The following is a 21,607-nucleotide window of genomic DNA, read 5'->3' on the forward strand; positions in this document are numbered from 1 at the left end:
GCAGGGCCAGCGAAAAAGCTGCAGGCCCACCTATCATGTGGAAAAGAAAGACAGGGGAACAGAGATCAGGACAAACGAAGACAGCCCAGCCCGACTCTGTCTAAGAACAACCGTGAATGGTGGGAGGAAGGTCTCCCGATGAACGGTAGATGCGGTCCATTTGGTCATCACTCCCCAAATGGGCCAGGCCATCCGTGGTTGAGTTTGCCTCCCTCGGGGTGTAGGCAAGGCGGACCTCCCTACCGAGTTTGAAGTATTCGAGCCGGGCCCTCCAATACCACGTGGACCATGAGCGAAGAGGGTTGTTGTAAAGGACCTGAACCACAGATTTGGAATCGCTAACCACCTCCACCTTAGTGTACCCAAGCCTAGCACAGTGAATGTTTTGGTACTTTATACTCATCCCCCTCCCTCCCTCTCTAATCATCAAGAAGATCTATCTAGAAGAAGATAATGGATGTGTGGGTTCAGGCTTATAGTTTTGCTAATGGTACCACACTCCCTCTAATAGGTGTTATGCCCAAATGGGTCACACCATAAGAAACAATGGAATGGGGACACCCACCGTTGTAACCTTCCTGGTGACCACTGCTATGATTATACCCCATCCAACCATTCATAAGGTGAAAGGGAGACACAAATATCAGCCCGATCAAATACGTCGGTGGGCCCCAAGAATGTTTCAATGGTGGGCATCCCCATCCCCAATGTTACTTGTTTCACAGCCCAATTAAGCTTTGAATGTGCCTGATTTTTGGGCTCACATGATAACATGATCGAGAGCAATGAATGAACGGAGTGGATATCACACAGAACATTACAGTGAACCCCACAGCTTTTTGTTACCTGGACTCCTTGTAACAGGTGTTGTAGGAAATTTATACCCAGAATCAACCAAAGCAATGTTACCTAAATGGTCACTCCCTATGTTTTCCTCTCCAAATCATGAAACCTAGAATATGGGTCACCTGCAATGTGGAACATTATATTTTACCAACCTGATATTGATGTTCTATAATCTGAGTGTCCATTAAGTTGTCCTGTATATATTTAGAATGTCAAGATTCATACTGCTTTGTGCAATAACATGCATGTGATATTATACTACCTTCAAAGGATCTATATGGATAACATTCATCATTCCATATATCAATTATGATATTAATTCGTATATAAAACCAATTTTTTCCGTAACAGTATCAACAGATGTATCACCGTTTATGGGAAACATTGGAAATTGGTCGAATTTTTCAATGAAAATTCAGGGGATGTTAAAAAAGACATCATTGCTCACTTAGAACTCATAACGTTATGAGAAACAAGAATGAATAAAATGTTTCCTTTGCATAGGATCGTAAGCTATATCCGATTTGACAAAACACAGAAGTGATGCTGTTATATCCAAAATAAGTTCATCTTATTCAAATATCCCATAACTAATTCAGATTAAACCAGCTAAATTATGGGTCCCAATTAGATGTATGGTGAACCAAAAATTATGCTTATTTATTTATCTGACTATTGGATGAGTAGGCTAACTATTTGGGTAGTCTAGATTGTTGTACAAATATGGCATGCATACAATCAAAGAGTTACTGGCATTTTTTACACAGTGCTCAAACCAACATGACAGTTTATTATAAATGAGAAAAGAGAAACTTCGATACTCTAGCAGAGCATGATGGAGAATATGCAGGCACTTAGAAATTGCAAACATGGCATTCAAGTAGTCAAACGAAACCGTCCAAATTATCGTAGATGTATCATCAACCAAAAGTTAAGCTTATTTGATTTTCTGATTATCGGATAGAGACATTTATGAAAGGTTAAAAGTGAAATACATCCAATGGTCTTATTTCCACAAACAACTATCCACGAATCAGAGGTTAGGACAATTCAACCAGATTGGGTTGTGATTTGGTGACAGTGGGCTGCACAATCTAGTTGGTTTTATTTGAGTTAATATATGCCACATGTGCATTTCGAGAGTGCATGTGTATCAAGTGCCATACATAGCCTGAGTATCATATAACTATGAGGAAAAAAAAAAAAACTTTGGTACTCTATGAGAGTGTGATGGATGATACATTACCATGTAGAAATTACTTAAAAATAGCAGAACTGGCATACAAGTATTAAATGGTCCAGATTATTCTTTTGTAGTTTAAATGTACCGTAACACAAAAAGTATGCTTATTTCATCATCTACAATAACATTGGTGGACATTTATTGGACGGTTAACAATGAAAATATCGAATGGTTCTATATCAATAAGCATGTGTCCACGAATCAGAGGTTTGGATTGTTCAAACAATATGATTTTGGGACTGTCACTTGGGGGCCATTTGACATCCCTACTAATAAGAGCTTACTTGCTTTTTCTAATAAAAGTAAGCTCTTATTTTGAAAATAGACCGTTTCATAAAGCTTTAATTTTACTTCTTAATGTTTTAGAAACTAGCAAAAAAGTTCTCCAAAAATAAGTGAGGAGAGGTCACTTTTTTCTAAAAGCTTATTTGGCTTAAGCAGGTAGACATTTTTAACTAATTTTTGGACAAATTCGTCTTTGAACTTTTTAAATAATTCCCATTTTGCCCTCTTTTCTTCTCTTTACAATCTCTCTAAGGTGGGCCCACATGATGAATGACCCATATTGAAGGTGGGGCCCCACATGATGGATGGTCGGCATCACAGTGTGGCCCCACATGATGGACGATCCACATCAAGCAGGCCCCACCTGATGGATGGTCCACATCAAAGGTGGGACTCACATGATAGATGGTAGACATTAAAGGTAGGACCACATGATGGAAGGTTGACATCAAAAGTGGGCCCACATGATGAACATCCCATATTAAAGGTTGGGGCCCACATGATGGACGGTCTACAGCAAAGTTGGGGCCCACGTGGTGGATGGTGGACATCAAAGGTGGGTCCCACATGATGGATGGCCCCCATCAAATTGTGGCCCCGCATATGATGGACTATCCACATCAAGTGGGACCCACATGATGGATGGTGGACATCAAAGGTGGGCCTGCATGATGAATGACCCATATTGAAGGTGGGGTCTCACATGATGAAAGGTCCACATCAAGGTGTGCCCACATAATGCACAGTTCACATCAAAGGTAGGCCCCACATTATGGATGGCCCACATCAAAGTGTTGCCCAACATGATGGGCCATCCACATCAAGTAGGCCCCACTTGATGGATGGTCCACATGAAAGGTGGGACCCACATGATAGATGATGGACATTGAAGGTGGGCCCACATGATGGACGGTTGACATTAAAGGTGAGTCTACATGATGAATGACCCAAATTGAAGGTGTGGCCTCACATAATGAATGGTCCACATCAAGGTGGGCCCACATATTGATGGAGTAGGCCTCACATGATGGATGGCCCCCATCAAAGTGTAGCCCCTCGTGATGGACAGTCCACATCAAGTGGGGCCCACCTAATGGATTGTCCACATCCAAGATCTCACGTGATGGACGACCCATATCCAAAGTGGCCCAACATGATGGATTATCTACATAGAAGATGTGCCCCGCACGATGGATGGTGGACATCAAAAGTAAGCCCACATGATGGACAAACGACTTTGAAGGTGGACTCCACGTGATGGGTAGTGGACATTGAAGAGCCCCACATAAAGGACAATTAGCATTGATGGTGGACCTCACAAGATGGATGACCTACATCAAGGTGGGCCCCACATAATGGATGGTCCACATCAAAGGTCAGCCCCTAATGATGAATGGTCCACATCCAAAGTGGGCCTCACATGATGGACAACCCACTTTGAAGGCTTGGCTCACACGATGGACGGACCACATTAAAGGTAGGCTCCATATGATGTACCATCCACATCCAATGTCCAACATAATGGATAGCCCAAATGTCTTAAAACATGAAGATTGTATCCATCCAGTCTTTTGCCATTTGAGAGTCCATCTATGGTGAGATACACCAAAACAACCGTCTAGATTGTTCTTATAATAGAGTTGTTGTAATCTTTAAAAATGACATTAACTATCCCTACAAAAAGCTTTTATTTAAATGTTTTACCAAACATGCTTATTTCAAATAAGAGCTTTTTTTTTGTTTTGAAAAAGTGATTTTACCAAATGAGCTTATTTAAAACAAGAGCTAGAACAAAAAAAGCTTATTAGAGTAGTTGTTATTTACACGAGTAGAACTCTGCCCCCGCTCAACTCAGGTCATTCAACCAAGGGGCCCGGCTCAAGTTCGGCCCGGCCTGATCATCAAGCCGACCTGGTCAGCTCAGCCTAGTTTGGTAATCGAATCGAGCTAAACTCGAGCCAGGTTCGAGCCAATTCGAGTTCTAGCTAGTTTCGAGCCAAGTTCAAGTTGATTTGAGTTCTATTTTTTGGGCCAGATCAAGTTTAGCTCGTTTGATTGGTTTTATTTTGTAATTGTAGACAAAAGAAGTGAAGTGGAGAATAAATGAACAATAAAATCCAAAGCTTATGAAACAAGCTTATCAATCAGAATCAGTGATAAACTAAACAAAAGTTAAGGCAATACACATTGTTCAAACATTCAAAAGCTAAGGCAATACCCAGCTCATATTTTGGAGTTTTTTATGGATTTTGGTTTGGTGTTTAGAGATTTTAAGGGGATTTGGATTTGGAGGCTTTGGCTCGGGTCATGGCCACGAGCGAGTTAGGTGTGTCGTGTGCGGGTCAAGTTGTTGTGAAGTAGAGGAAGAGAGTAGTAAAGGAGAGAATGAGAGAGAACAAAGGAAATGGGAGTCGTGCATGGTGGGCAGGCTAGGCAGCGGACGAGTTAGTCGGTCGGGTGTAGGTAGAGAGACGAAGATGAGATTCAAAGAATGGAAGAGGAGGAGAGGAAGAGAGGAGGGCACTCAGTCGAGTGTGTAGGGTAAATGGGAGGGAGAAGGGGAGAGGATTAGAGGTGGGCGCTCGCCGCTTAGTCGGGACTCGAGTAGGATTGCAAACTTAGAAGTTAAAACTTAAAAAAGACAAAATTACCCTTGCGCCATGTGCGCACACTAATACCAAAGCTAAAGTAAATAAAATAACTAAACTAAGCAATCAAAGCCGTTCATGATGTTTCTAATAACAAAAATAGTCAAAACTCAAAATCCTAGATCATCTAAAGTAGTGGGCCACGATCATGAGATCCGATGGTAGAATCTATGTGATGATCGGGTCCACTTCAATGCTCCATAATGCAGCCTCTAATTATGAGGCTCCACAACGCAGCCTCTAATTATGAGGCCCTCCAAAAATGTCATCATTGATCCAAATCAAAAGTGGGGCCCGCCTCCTCCTCGAATACGTGCATAGAGGGGGCGTGTGCATGATGTCCCCATCACTTATTGGATATGTACTTCCCCTTGATTCTTTAAAAAATTGCACTACTAATAAAAATAAATAAAAATAAAAAGATTCAGAAAGCTACAGATTATGAAAGTAAAAGAGAGAGAGAGAGAGAGAGAGAGAGAGAGAGAGAGAGAGAGAGAGAGAGAGATATGCCAAATCAGATCTAAGCCACATAGCATTATAGGATCACCAAGGGCAGGTATCTTATTTTGGACAAGTGATTGATTCATTCTGAGAAAAGTAGTCTTTTCTTCAAAACAGCAAGCCCCATGATACCTTGATTCCCGGATGAAAAATGAATGTTTTGATGGTAGTAGTTGCTCTCTCAAGCTGCCTCCTCGCATGGACATAATAGAATCCATTTCTTCCAAATCACACTTGATGCATGACAGCTGTTACAAAATCAATAGAGAGAGAGAGAGAGAGAACTAAGAATTAAAAAATATATAGAGAGATATAAGCAGATGTCATGGACGAAGGGATTCCCTGGGCAAGTGAAACAAAGAATAATGGATGTACAAGTACAGTTTCGCACTACATAATAAGGAGAAGGGAGTCCCTGGGCAAGTGAAACAAAGAATAATGGATGCACAACTATAGTTGTGCACAACATAACAAATTATTTTTGTGAGACCTCATTACGAGAATACTTAAGATTCAGCAACACAGATAATCAGCATCATTCCCAAGAAAAAGCAGGCATATTTCATGAGTGATAAGGGCTAGGAGCAAACCCACTTTCAGTTCACATCATCATAGGCTGATAAAGATCAAATGTTTCAGCTTTCGTACCACACAGCTTAAAATGGTACATCATCCAATTAATGATTCCACAGAAGTAAAAGGCAATGTTCGAAAAGTCGGATAATACGATCAACTTCTTGATCCAACAAACACTATGTTTCTTGTATGTATTACTCATACAACACGAAGTTGGTCAAAATTCATAGCATTAAAGCCGTCATGCGACACGAGTTGCTTTGGAGCCAGCCATTATGTGCCCAATACCCAATGTTCAGAACCTTGGTAAGAAGCAAGGCTGGTACCAATGAAGGTCCCAGCTCCCTACTATTCTCATTAGTGTGAAACAAAAACCGCATATTGACATCACCAACTTTCTGGCTTGCTTGGATTCATAGAAATCATGGAAATGAAATAATGTTTCTCAGGAAACCTTTTTGCAGAAGCTGTGGAAAGGAAAAATTGTTTCCCCTGTTTGTTATTCGACAAGGCCTTCCTAGAAAATTTGGGGCCTGCGTTCCAAATCTTTTGTTTGGCAGAAAACAAACAAAAAAAAATTCTGCTGGTTTCTGGCATCAGCCAGATTAGCACATATGGGACTCTTGAAGATGCATGGTGCATGGTGGCACATGCAGAACACGTAGCACATGTGGGGCACTTAAAGCTGAATGGTGGAAAATGGGGCACAATTTGATACGTTGACACATTTGACACATCAGGAGTTTGAAGCAAGACTATGGCACACGTGCACATTGGAACATAGGCAAATGTGGAACAAATGGAGCAATTGAAAATGGACGATGGCACTTGTGGGACGCTTTGTATGTGGGGTGTGCAAGCAGAGATGGATGATGACACATGTAGGATGCAACCATGCAAGCGAAGAACAGCTGTGGCTCATGTGGGCATTGGCACTTGAAGATGGACGATGGCCCATGTGGATTTAACTAGAGAGGAAGGTGTGTGGGGATTCCACCAAAATGAGGCAGTGGGCAACCACATTTCCCACAAGAAGGCTTAACAATAGAAAGTTTCATGGAAAATGACGCTACCTTTTCACAAATCCAGACAGTCCCCAGCTATACAAGAAATGTCCATAAAACCAAAAAATGTAGAAATGCCAAATAAAACCAGAAAGGGACAGGAGAATAGGGCTACCCTAATGTGACTTTATCATATCTTCTTTATTTTTTTAAAGATAACTAAATTTTATTGAGAAGCCAAAACGGCAAAAAATACACAGCGAACATCCTATTCAAAGAAATAGGATCAAAAGAATTCATACATAAAGCCCATCCCAACACCTCAAACTTAGCCCTCCTAAAGACAATCACCCACCAACCCACTTTTGTTTTGGAAGCACCGGCTGTTTCTTTCCCTCCAACCTGCTTTCCCACCCTTCCCTACACCTTTGATGTGCCAAGCCAGAAGGTGGCCTTCAATAGAACTAAAGAAAACCCACTCCATTGTAAAGAAACAAAGGAAAACCTCCCAGACCTTCCAAGCAAAGGGGCCATGAATGAACAAATGGTCAATTGATTCTTTGTGCTCCTTACACATGACGTATATGTTAGGAAGCATCATAGACCTTTCTTGAAAATTATCAATGGTGAGAACTTTCTCCCCACAAGCCATGCAGATGCCACCACTCTAGTAGGTGGCCCCATAGGACCACACCTTGGCCGTGTGAATTTCCTTGTCTTCCCTTGGACACTGTCGAATCATGTTGTAAAAGGATTGAACTGTGAACCTTCCTAACTTGTCATTTTTTTCACACCAAGGAATCATTTTCCCCTTGATACGGGAAGCAGTGTATGTAATATCACTATTGTTACATGTATCGCTAGCTGGGGAGATGGAGAAATTTCTCAATGAAGCTTCAGGAGATGTTAAAATACACATATTTGCATATTTAGGAATCAAATAATTGTGTGTGTGTGTGTGTAAGACATACAAAATAAGTTTCTCTTTAATGGCGGTCTAAAATCATGTAACGCTGACTCAGGAAACATTGGAGAAACATGGGGGAAATGACGGATTTTTCAACGATATTGTCAGGAGATGCTAAAATACACATATGCATATTTAAGAATCAAATTATATCGAAAAAGAAGCATATTTGCATATTTAGGAATCAAATAATAATTTTGCCTTTAACAGGGGCTTAAAAGCATGTATCATTGACTCAGTGAAACATTGGGGAAACATGGGGAAAATGGTGGAGTCATCCATGCATGCACGTGCATACATACAAACACACATGCATGATCCATCCATCCAACCATCCATGCATGCATGCATACATACATACGATGACAAAAACATATATACACCCACGCATGATCCATCCATCCGTGAATGCACACACAAATGCATCCATCCATCCATCCAACCATCCATCTATCCATGCATACACATCTATGTATGCATGCATATACACACATGCAAACATGCATTTTATTATACAACTATGCACTCATCAAAAAATTAAAATGAATTTTTTTCTAATAAATAGATTTTTTGTGATATCAATACATCGACGATATTATCGAAATATCGCCAATACATTGGCAATACAAGCGACACCTGGAATTTACATAGTAAAAAATATTGCCGATACTTAGCGATATATCGTTGATACCTGGAATTTCTGATATTACTAGTGTTATCAATATCAACAAGCCAGAGATATTGATAACATCGGGGCCCACTATTATCGATAATATTGGGGATACACAAAACAATGGCAAAAGACAATATTGACACTTTCCTACTAGTCTCACCAATTCCACCATTTCCTTGTTCTGCAAATTCCTTCAACATGGAGGTGTCCAAATAACTGCCCCACCACAATTAAGTAGCATCTCGGAACTAATTATTAGCCTCTGGGGACAGGCTAGCTAGAATGGGGAATTATGACAGAAGCGAGCTTTCCCCAATCCACACATCCTCCCAAAAGCGAATCCTCTCCCCATTCGCAATCGAAAAGCGAACACCCTCCCAAACCTCCCGGCCATACTTGAGACTGCTTTCCACAACTCTGACCCTCTCTTAACAACCATACTTTCCCACAACCACCTCACGCAAAAAACTTCGTCCGTCCCAAACCCCGTAACTATTTGCCTAGTAAGGCTACGTTAAACACTTTCCACCTCCCAAATTCCCTCACACCCTTCATCATACAACTTGCACACCTCATCCCACTTGAGAAGATGGCATTTCTACTCCCCCCAACAAAAACTCCCGAAGCAACCTTTCGATCTTGTCCATCACCGACTTAGGAAACTTGAAAAGTGAAACAAAATGCAAAGGCATATTGGATAGGGCCGCTTTGATTAGGGTAATTCAACCCCCTAAAGAAAAATACCACAACTTCTACCTAGAGACTTTCCTCTCCATTCTTTCAATGCCATGTCCCAAAGGTGCTTAGCCAGCTTACTAATGCAAAGTTGAAGGCCCAAATATGATGAGGGAAAGGACCCCACACTGTATCCAAAGACTCACACAAGTTCCTCCACCTCTTCCTTGAGCAAATTCACCCCCAATAGCTCACTTTTAAAAATATAGATTTTCAGGCCAAAGACCACTTTATACCACCTAACCATTTCCCTCAAATTGTCCACCATAACCTGGACTGCTTGGCAAAACAGGATCATGCCATCAACAAACTGAAGATGAGATATTTGCAACCTCAAATCCGCCACCCTGAAATCGCAAATCAAGTTAACCACTTGACCTTTATACTGCATTCTACTAAGGGCCTCCACCACAACCACAAACAAAAATATGGAGAGAGGATCACCCTACCACAAACCCCTCAACGCTTGAAGGAACCCCTTAGGAGATCCATTAACTAGCATCGAAGAAGTCACTAATCGGACACATTCCTATAGCCATTTTCTCCACCTTTGCCCACACCCTAACTTCCCTAACATGTAATCCAAGAATGCCCCATCCACATGATCATATGCCTTCTCTATGTCCAATTTGCAAACAATACATTTTCTTCCTGCTTTGTGCTAAGTGTCAATGCATTCGCTTACAATAAGCACACTATTTAAATTTGTCTACCTGCCACGAACACCCCTTGAACCTTTTGCATATAACCCCTACTAGAGCCAACCTGAAGCTAGAAGCAAAAGCCTTAGCCAAGATCTTGTTCAGTCCACCAATCAAGTTGATAAGGCTTGGAATCTTTCTTGTCGTCCATGCCTTCTACCTTTGGAATTATAGCAATGAATGAGGCTCCTAAATTCAACAATAGAAAACCCCTCTCATAGAATTTTGAGATAAAGCCAATCACATCGAATTTTACTATATCCCAAAAAACAAAAACAAAAAAACAAAAAAAAAAAAAAAAAAACTGGAAGAAGGCCATCAAGAACCCATCTAAGCCTGGGGCCTTGTGTTTACCTAGAGAATCCACTGTCGCCTTCACTTTCTCTTCAAAAAACAACCTCTCTAGAAGCACGACCCCTTCCAAGGTTCCTCAATAAGCAAGTCCTTAAAATACTTGACAATGGCCTTACAAAACTGCTCCTCCACTCTCCTACCCTCCACCATAATGTTATTAATCTTGTTGTTCCTAGATTGAGCACTGCAACATTGTGGAAGAACTTTGTAGTTTGATCACCCTCCTTAAGCCAAATTGCTCTAGACCTCCACCTCCATTTGATCTCTTACTCTTTAAGGTGGTTGGCAATACTCTTTGGCTAGGTTTACGCGCTCCACTTTTTCCTCCTCAAAAATGGCCTCTCCCCAAAACCTCCTCCTTCCATGTCTTTCCTTTTAACAGTTAGCTTCTGGCATAATCTGAACCCCACATAGCCTTTCACCACCAAGGAATTCCACCACTTCCTAACCAAATCCAAGAAACCCTCCATCTTCAGCCACATAAGTTCGAACCGAAAATGTCTAGGGCGCCAATTCTCCTCTTCCTCCTCCAACAAGATTGAACAGTGATCCGAAGTTAGCTTCGGAAGCCCCCGTAGGCGCGCAAAAGAGAACTTATCAACCCACTCTGTTGAAACCAGGACATACTCATCCTATCCTTATAGCCTTTTCTTGGCCATTGAACCATGTAAGTCTTACATCCCCCATCAACATGTCCACCATTCATGACAATCCACCCACTCCAAGAATTCCCACATCCTACGAGTAATCCTTCCACTATTAGACTTTACAAATGAAAATCTAGTAAAACTTTGTAGTTTTATCACTCTCCTTAAGCCAAACTTCTCTAGACCTCCACCTCTATTTGATCTCCTACTCCTTAAGGTGGCCGGCAATACTCTTCAACTAGGTTTACGCACTCCACTTTTTCCTCCTCAGAAATGGCCTCTCCCACTTAAATACCTATAGCCTGAATTGGGATGAGAATATCATCAATATCCACCTTTCGGCTCCCCAAAACCTCCTCCGTCCGCATCTTTTCTTTTAACAACTTTAGCTTCTAACATAACCTGAACCCCACATAGCCTTTGACCACCAAGGAACTCCACCACTTCCTAACCAAATCCAAGAAACCCTCCACCTTTAGCCACACAAGTTCGAACCAAAAATATCTAGGGCCCCAATTCTCCTCTCCCACCTCCAACAAGATTGAATAGTGATCAGAAGTTAGCTTTGGAAGCCCCCATAGGTGCGCAAAAAGGAACTTATCAACCCACTCCGCTAAAACCATGACATGTTAATTCTAGTAATTACAGCCTTTTCTTGGCCATTGGACTACGTATGTCTTACATCCCCCATCAACAAGTACACCATTCATGACAGTCGATCCACTCCGAGAACTCCCACATGCTACGAGTAATACTTCCACCATTAGACTTTTCAAACGAAAATATAGTAATGTAAACACACACACACAGGAGGCTCGATCTATCACATGTTGCATTTAGGTAATTCCACAGACAATGGCGTTGGAAAGCTTGATTTCGACCCCAAAAAAAAAAAAAAAAAAAACATCTAAACATTGACATCACACATCAAAATATAACTCATACTTAGACGGATCCATGCACCAGTTCATTTGTTGCCTCATAACACAAGCCAATGTTAGCAGTAATGGTATTGCATTACGTATTGCACCCTCAGGATAATGATGTGTATAGGTTATCGCACAGGATACATCGTTTGTATCGGGTAATTTATTGCACTTTTTGGGAAACATGGGGAAACATTGGGAAATTGGTTGAATTTTTCAATGAAACTTCAAAGACCTTGATTCACACTTTCAAATTATAACATCTCAAAAAAAAAAAAAAAAAAAAAAAAAGTGCACATAATCAAGCCACCTGCACTTCAAATTTCGAAATTAGGGAGTATGTGCACATAATTGGACCTTAATACACACTTTGAAAAAAAAAAATCCAAAATTTGACAATGACTTAAAAAATAAGTAGATTACGCCTCATACATGCTTTATCTCATCATGTTTGGAGTGCAACATTGTAAGCAATTTGGGAGAAATTGGAGAAAATTCGAATGTTTCCCAATTATCCCAAATCAGGCCACCTACACTCAAATCTGAAAATTAGAGTGTATGTGATGATCATTTCATCAAACGCTCCTAAATAGTTTCAAATTGCACTCAATTGGTTGCCAGTTGAAGGCGAGATAATATATATATATATATATATATTATATATATATATATATAAATATATATAAATATATATATATATATATATTTATTATTTTTTAATTAAAAAATAATTTTTATTTTTTGAAATTTGAAAAAAGTTGACCAAACAGTAGATGCCTCATATATGCTTGATTACATGTTAGGAGTGCAACATTGCAAGCAATGTTGCGAATATTGATACTATCGGCCAATATTATCGTTATCGCTAGCCGGCGATACAAAACTTCGTGGAATTCACACAGAAATGAAAAAATAAGGGGAATTCTTCGTATCGTGCGATATATAGCACGATATTGCAAAATATCGTGATATCACCATTATCAAGGATATATTGCAATGTATCGTAAATTTTCCAATGATTTTATACACAATATCGTCGATATCTGTTGATATCGACGATATCTTCTGTAGCCACCTACCATGGAATCTTTCTGTAGCTAGCTACCCCTGCTATCAGTAAAGGATGCATCGTTTTCGGTGGTATTTGGCAAAATCCTCTCTACTACCCCACAAATTTGAAAAAAAAAAATATTAAAAAATATATCAAAAACTCTCTTACCTCAAGATTTGCATCAGGTAATCGCCTTCGATCGGATTTGGTGGGTCAAACGTCGAGTGTGCTAGATCAGGTAAAAAAACCTCAAAACCCCCTATTTTTCTTCCGAAGAAATTCTCTAAAAAAAAAAAAAACCAAATTCATGTCGAGGTTTGGGGATTTTGGTAGGGATTTGGAAAAATGATGGAATTCAGGCGTGATTTTTGGGGCTTTCGATCCGATTTGAAATCGCAACACCTTCCAGAGCCTGCGAAGAAGAAGACGTGTCAGGAGGGTTTCATTGACTCTCTCCTTATCTAAGGAGTGGATTCGATGCGTCTCCAGTATATTTAGGATGATGCAACCCTTACAGTGGGACCCACCTTAATGTATATATTTTATACCCACTTCGTCCATACATTTGTACATATCCATTTACGTCATGTGACAAAGGATGGGGCAAATTCAAAGCTCAAGTGGACCCCATCATATAAAATAGTAGGAATTGAATGCTTACCATAGAAATACTTCTTGAGGGCCATAGAAGTTTTCGATCACGCTGATATTTGTGTTTTCCCTTCGACCATATCTCCTTGGACTTATGAATAGGTTGGATCACAAATAAACATTATAATGGGCCCTAGGAACGTTTAAAGTTTCAACAATAGGTGTCATTGTCCCCGTTATTTCATGTGGTGGGGTTCACTTGAGCTTTGAATCGGTCTCATTCTTTGGCCGATGCCCTAAAATTATCTCTCCAAATGGATGGATTGTGTGGATACAACACATACATCATGGTGGGGCCCACAATTAGGGTCCCACTCACATCGCCCGTCCATTGTGCAACGCGGACTGAGAGCGAATTAGTTGTTACCCCAGGAACAGCTTAATGGGTGTTACCCTAACCGTGTGGGGCCCAACTTCATGTATGTTTTTATATATCAATGTCGTCCATCTGTTTTTCTATGTCATTTTAGGACGTGATACCAAACCCTAAGAAGATCCAAATCTCAGATGGACCATACCACTAGAAATAGTGATTTGGATCTACATAATTTTTTAACCCCATCCTTTGATGGACCATACCAAACCTATGTGGGGCCCACTATGATCTTTGTGATGAATCCACACCGTCCATCAATTTTGCGTGATCATTTTAGGACATGCGGCCAAAACTGAGACAGATCTAAGAGTCAAGTGGACCATACGAGAGGGAAAACTGGGGAAAGAAATTCCTACCACTGAAACCTTTCTGGGCTCCAGCTTGATGTTTATATGACATCCAAACCGTTTATAAGGTATAACACTAAAAGCTTAGCCAAATACAAAAGTTTTGTGGCCATATGAATGGCTCAACAGTATTTGCTCAATCCCCACTGTTTCCTCTCGTGTGGCCCAATTGGCTATTAGATCCGGCTTAGTGTTGGCCGCATGTCCTAAAATGATCAGGCCAAACATATGGATGGGGTGGATTCATCCAAAACATCACAGTGGGCCCCATCTAAGTTCACAGCACAGGAACTTGTTTTGGGAGAGCGGATTAGTTGTTACTTGTTTAACAGGTTAGTAGGTGTTACCCTAACTATGTGGGGGCCACCTTGATGTATTTTTAGTATATCCATGCCGTCCATATGTTTTTCCATCTTATTTTAGGACGTGATCCTAAATCATAAGAAAATCCAAATCTCAGATGGACCATACCAATAGAAACAGTGATGAATAACCAATAAAAACATTTTATGGGCCATAAAAGTTTTGGATCAATCTGATATTTATATTTTCCATTCATCCAAATCTTTTTAACATTATCAATAGGTTGGATTGTAAATAAACATTACAAAAAACTTACAATGGGCCCTTTGGATTTTTTAATGGTGAGGCACTCGATCACTACTGTTTCTTGCGGTGTGGTCCACCTGAGATTTGGATCTACATAATTTTTGGAATCCCATCCTAAAATGGGCTTGAAAAACGAATGAACGGTGTTGATATACAACACATCATCAAGGTGGGCCCTACAGAAGGGGTAACACCCACTAAGTTGTTACCCGAGTAACACCTAATTTGTGCCCCTATTTTGGGGACACTGATTGCATAGTGTTGTGGGCCCCGCATGACATGTGTGTTTTATCCAAGCCGTCCATCTATTTTTCCAGATCAGTATAGAGCATGAGCCCAAAAACAAGGGAGATCCAAATCTCGAGTGGACCACATCACAAGAAAACGGTGGCGATTGAATGCCCACCATTAAAAACTTCGTAGGGCTCACTATGATGTTTATTTGTCATCCAACCTGTTGATTAGGTCACACACTCCTGGATGAACAAAAAACACAAATATCAGCTTAATCCAAAACTTTTGTGGCCCTAATTTGTTTTTAACAGTGAGTGTTCAATCACCTCTTTCCTGTGGTGTGGTACATATGAGATTTGGATTTGCCTCATTTTTAGGCTCGTGCCATAAAATAGTCTGGAAAAATGGATGGATGGTGTGGATAGGACACGTACATCATGGTGGGGCACACAGAGCACTGTGAGTAGCCACCTCCTAGGCAATTGAGGCAATCGAGGCAATCGGGGTCCTTGTTTTGGTGGATCCCTAGATCCACTCGGTGGATCCCTAACTCTAACTGTGGAGCCCACTGTAATGCATGTGCCTTACATCCACACCATCCATTCATTTTTAAAGCTCATTTTCAAGCGTGGTCCCAAAAATGATGGTCCCAAAACTGAAGCAGGTCCAGGTCTTAGGTGGACCATAGCACAGTTAACAGTAGTGATTGAATCCCCACCACTAAAACTTCATGGGGTCCACTGGAATTTTTATTCACCATCCAACTTGTTGGTAAGGTCAAAAAGACCTACATGAAGAAACCACACAAATATTAGCTTGATCTAAAGCTTTTGTGGCCCATGAAAAGTTTATAATCGTTGATTACCATTGTTTCATGTATTATGGTCCACCTGAAATTTTTATTAAAATATTAATTTCTTTTTCAAAATTTACATTCAATCGATTGTGAATTGAGACTAATTGCCAAGTATTTAGTTGTGTATAATGAATTGTGCATCACATACACTCTAATTTCGAAGTTTGAGTGTAGGTGTCAGAGCTGTACACGAACCAAGTTAGCACAGTTAACTCGCACGACTCAACTCGAAACTTAACTCAAACTTGACTCGGCTTGAATCGATTCGACTCGAATCGGGTTCACTTAATATAAATATTTTGTAAATATTTATATTTAAATAAATTGTATTATATATATTATACATATTATATATAATATTATAATATATTATATATTATATACATTAAAAATCCTAAAATCTAAACTCGAACTCATCTCCTAGGCTTGAACTCGAACTCAGCTCAAAAGATCGAGCTCAAGCTCGGCTCGAGCTGGCCCGAGCTGCTGACCGAGTCAAGCCAAGCTGGACAGTTAGGCTCGAGGAGCAAGCTGAGCCGAGTTCAAGCTAAGGTAGCCTGCTAGCCGAGCCGGGCCAAGCTCAACTCAGTTTGGCTCATGTATAGCTTTAGTAGCTGGGCCGATTTGGGAAAATGGGGGGAAATTCATTTTCCAATTTTGCCCAAATTACTTGCAATGTTACACTCCAAAATTAATACCAAACATATATGATGGCTAAATTAAACATTTGTGGTGGGTTTTTGTCAATTTGTGTAATAATAAATTAATTTTTATTTAAAAATAAATTTATCAATTTTTTTAATGAAATTTATTTATGATATTGTATCTAGCTTTTATTAAAAGAATGTTGTTTTCCAGATAAATATGTAAGGAGGAAGAGGAGGGAGACAACTTGATATAGGATGGAAATACGGTCGACTCACTCCCGATAATTGATTCGAGAGTATCTATAAATTTTGTGGTCATAAGTCGATATAGTTCTGAATGACGGTATCGGCCCCGCGGAAAAATGATATGATACGGTGTCGCGTATCAGAATTGGGCCCCATATCAGCCTGTATCGGCGAAATCGGTCAGAATTTTTTTAAGAAAAAAATTATATAAAATATGTATTAGAAAAATATGATAAAATGAGATATTCACAAATATATTATTTTTTTGTATTTAGACCATGTATTCAACGGTGTATAGGACCATTCTTTGGTAAGAATGTTGCCCTGACGAGTTGACCTATTGTAAGTTCTGGTGTTGATTTTTCCTTTATATAAATTGTTAATATATGTCATAAATTGATATCATATATTGCTAATAGTCTAACATGTCCAAGAACTCAAGAAGTATCACTAGATTCACTACTCAGTACTTAGTACTCACTAGTCTATTCATTAGTATGTACGTGTTTGCTTGGAGAATGTGTGTGACAGGTGAGGAGTATGTAATAACTAATAAAGTGTAGAAATACTTGGTACTTACCAATTTCCTTAAATGTGAATAATCTCTAAAAAAAACATTACTCTTAATTCTTAATAAAAACTCACCAATCACCACCAAAATGAAAATCTAGCTGCTTGTGGTTGGTTGACTTCCACGTCCTCATCATCATCCAAATGTGCCTGTGGCTGCACAACAGGTGTTGCTACTGCATATCCATAATAACCAAAGCCAAATGGAAAGAGTAGGTCAATGAAACATGAGGAAGACTAATCCTGACTAGGAACCGACCCTAATCCCAAGGATATCCACCAGCGCCAAACAAATAGCTATATTGCTACTCGTACTGCTAAGACGATGATATTGATGACGAATAACTTGGATTTGGATCCGGATATCCATATCCACACTGATGATCAGGACTGCTCCAACACGAAAGTGGCACAACAAGCTCTGTGTATCCGTTAAGGACCGTATCATAATGTCTGTAAGCCTCCTGATGTCCTGGTGCTCCATGAGTGCCACTGGTGCCAGCCTCTCCATGATGCTCCTCCCCCCTGGCTGATTGTATTGCGACTCAGTACACTCATCAGTCCGGCCATGTGTACCACGTCGGTGCTCATCAGCCTCATGATCTGTAGACGGTTGTATGGTGTGCTGAGCAAAACAAGCAACAAGTGCATCACTACAACCATCGCTATCACCGCTATGGGGATCAGTTTGAGTCGCACTACTACAATGTTCACCTTCGTCAACTACTTCAATAATCGGCTCTAGATGACGGCTCTGAACAGTTTCTGCAACGAGTTCTGGGTATTCAAGTTCCTCACTTTCAGCTACTTCTTTGCCATTCTCCCGTTGTTCAAGCCATGGAAGAAGATGGTCGTCTTCATCAAAAATATAGTCCAAATTTATTGGACAATATTGTGCTTGGTTGTCAGGTTGCCGTCTTACTTTCTTCATGTTTTACAAACGCAACCTCATATTACATTTCTTTGCACATTTATATCCTTCAATAGATTCCGCTGCTTAGTGCGGATGTGGGCGAAAGTGCTCCAATTCTTTCACAACTAGCAGAAGATGTACATTGACTCAAGATTATTATTGTAATATTCCGCAGCGTAGGTGCACTCTCCATAATTGAGCTACCATTGAGCTGCATAAATAATGAAGAAATATATCTATCTTAATATCATATATTAGTTATTTAGTTTATTAAATTTGTAAAAACATACTTTATAGTTTATAACTTAATACACCTTACACCTGCTTGGATTGGTTCTTTGTATTGCAACTCGTGCAAGTGGGTCTCCAAAGCTGGCCATTGCCAGTTCATACACTTCTGCCTGTGAAATAGTAGCTAATAATAAGTACCACAAGTCTCAAACTCTGCATAATACAATCTACACATGTAAATAATTATTAACTTACTTCATTAATAGCATTAATATGTCGGTTAAAGTCTGGCTCCAACCTTTTTATAATATTCTTCGAACCGATAGTAATCTCATCAGCATCGTTATATGTATTCACATATCGGAATTGTGGATTTAAAAAGAAGCCTACAAGTTGATTCAAAGAGAGAACAATATAACATATCAAATGTTCAACACTACATAAAGAATCGAAGGAAAAATAATAACTAAATTTAATCATTGTAACTTATGTTTACCCGCCGCGTGGAGATCATGATTAAGTTGTCTATTCCATCGCCTATCTATGAGCTTCCAATATTCCTTGTAGTGTTTACAATCACGTTGAATTGACAACTTTGCTCCGTCCATTGCTACATAAAGAAAGCCCGTCGTCGGTCTATCATCACTTTTCACCAGTCGAAGAACCTTAATCAAAGGTTTCATTACTTTTATAAATTCTTGGATTTTCTTCCACGGGCGTGCGTGCCACTCGTCTTTTGTCCATACTTCGAGTAATTGCCGAGATGCAACGATCTCGCTAAGTGCCCCTCTATGATTGTATAGACTCTCCATGGCTATGAAATTTGTGGTGAATCTAATCGCCCCAGGCCTCAACCTCCCGCCCACCTGTGAATTTTTTTCATAAGAGCAATTATCTGATTGTGATTGTAAATCTATGTTGTGATCAATCTTTCCTTTTCAACCAGTATCAATACATTAGGTTTCTTCCCAATATCCTCAAGGAGAGATCAATGCAGTGTGTTGCACAACGTGACCAAAACAGATGAGGCCTCTTCGCCATAAGATGACTTCCCAGTAGTTTATATGTTGCGTCATTATCAGTGACAATTTGCACCACATTACTTTCCCCAATTTCTTCTACAATTTTATCCACTAGGCCAACTATATACTTAGCATCCTTCACTTCATCTGATGAATCGATGGCTCTAATAAAGACTGAACCCAGGTGGGAGTAGACCATGAAATTTATCACACTCAATCTGGCTGGGTCAGTCTAACCATCACACATAATTGTGCATCCTCTACTTACCCATATGCTTCTAATGTTTGTACATAAGAACTAGGGGCTTTAATCCCAGGTCTCGCATCAACTGTTGCATCCACAAACACCTGAAAGTATGGGCAATCGACAACATATGGAGGAATACTATTGTACGAGAACAACTTTGCAACTACCTTTCCAAGATTATTCACTATTTGCTTTGACCACATGTTTCAATTTATTCTGCATGCTAGTGGCCTTTCTAAACACTATTTCATCACCATGACATGCTCGTGGCTCCCTCTCATCATCAAGATTGTGAATATGAGGGGAGGGGTTAGGCTGAGAAGGGTGTGGCTCTTGTGGTCACATGCTAAAGGCACGACGTAACCCCACCCTAGCGCCCCCAAATAACCCTCTGCTATTATGCCCACTACCACCACCACTCCCCCCACCCACATCACGAACTGAAACAGTCCTCACAAACATTCGACGCTGCTCCTCATCCTCACGGTGAGCTCGTAAACTTTCCCTCCTCACAATCTTCATCTCCCTGTCTAAATCCTCCCTTGACTCGATGACCTCATCAGGCAACGGTGTAGGATCCCTAAACACCTCAACTCTAGATTGGTCAAGCGTAGCCTTCTCTCTCTCCCTTATCGCCTTTTTACATTTAATTTCTTCTAAGTTCTTCTTCATCTACTCCCTTACTGCCTAAGTGACACTTGGACACCTTAAAATTTGACCCTTTTGATGGGCTAAGAAGTGTTGTTTTAATCAGGTTATGCCCCCACTCACACTCCTGCAAAAATTGCACATTATTTGTGATCACTCCCACCTATCCTTTACACCCTACTTCCACCCCACATCTTCATTCTCATTTCCAGTTCTAGCCATCCCAACAAATACAATTATAATTTATACAACGATGGCCACTCTAGTAGTTTACAGTCTGCACAAGCCACAAAATCACAAACAAACACCACAAACAATTTAAAATTTAAAAAAAAAATTGAATTATCAATTTGCATCATCAAGAAAACAACATATATATATATATATATAGAGAGAGAGAGAGAGAGACATAATATTTGAAAAATGGTGACCAAACTACTAAGTTATGATTTTTTTTTTTTTTAAAAAAAAACAATTCAAAAAACCCAAAACAATAAACTTAGCCACCCCCCAAAGCAATACATTTGAAAAAAAAAAAAAAAACATTTTTTAAAATTTCCATAAATGTCAAAATTCCCCAAAAAAAATATACATTTTTTATCAGATCTAATGTAGATTTATTAAAAAAAAGCATGGCCTCTCCAGATCTATGATCAGAAACATCATATTAAAAAAAAAAAAAAAAATCCGAAATTTATATATTTTTTAACAGATATTAAAAAAATCCGAAATTTATATATTTTTCGACAGATTTAAAATAAAATAAAATAAATCGATCATCGAAAATGGTTGGAGAGTACAGATGTAACAGATCTGAATCATATTTTTAAAAATGATTTTTGAAAAATATAAA

At 39.7% G+C, this 21,607-nt stretch overlaps 1 protein-coding gene across 4 annotated transcripts in view; it reads right to left on the minus strand.

The window, feature by feature from the left end:
• LOC131231798 (piezo-type mechanosensitive ion channel homolog) overlaps positions 1-21,607 on the minus strand; it is a 194,863-nt gene that overhangs the window by 130,600 nt on the left and 42,656 nt on the right. For all 4 annotated transcript variants that reach the window (XM_058228106.1, XM_058228104.1, XM_058228105.1 and 1 more), the window contains exon 7: positions 5,656-5,771. In XM_058228106.1, coding sequence (XP_058084089.1) covers positions 5,656-5,771 — 116 coding nt within the window. The remainder of the gene's footprint in view (positions 1-5,655; positions 5,772-21,607) is intronic.

Source organism: Magnolia sinica, chromosome 17 (assembly GCF_029962835.1).
Source record: "Magnolia sinica isolate HGM2019 chromosome 17, MsV1, whole genome shotgun sequence".
Taxonomy (NCBI): domain Eukaryota; kingdom Viridiplantae; phylum Streptophyta; class Magnoliopsida; order Magnoliales; family Magnoliaceae; genus Magnolia; species Magnolia sinica.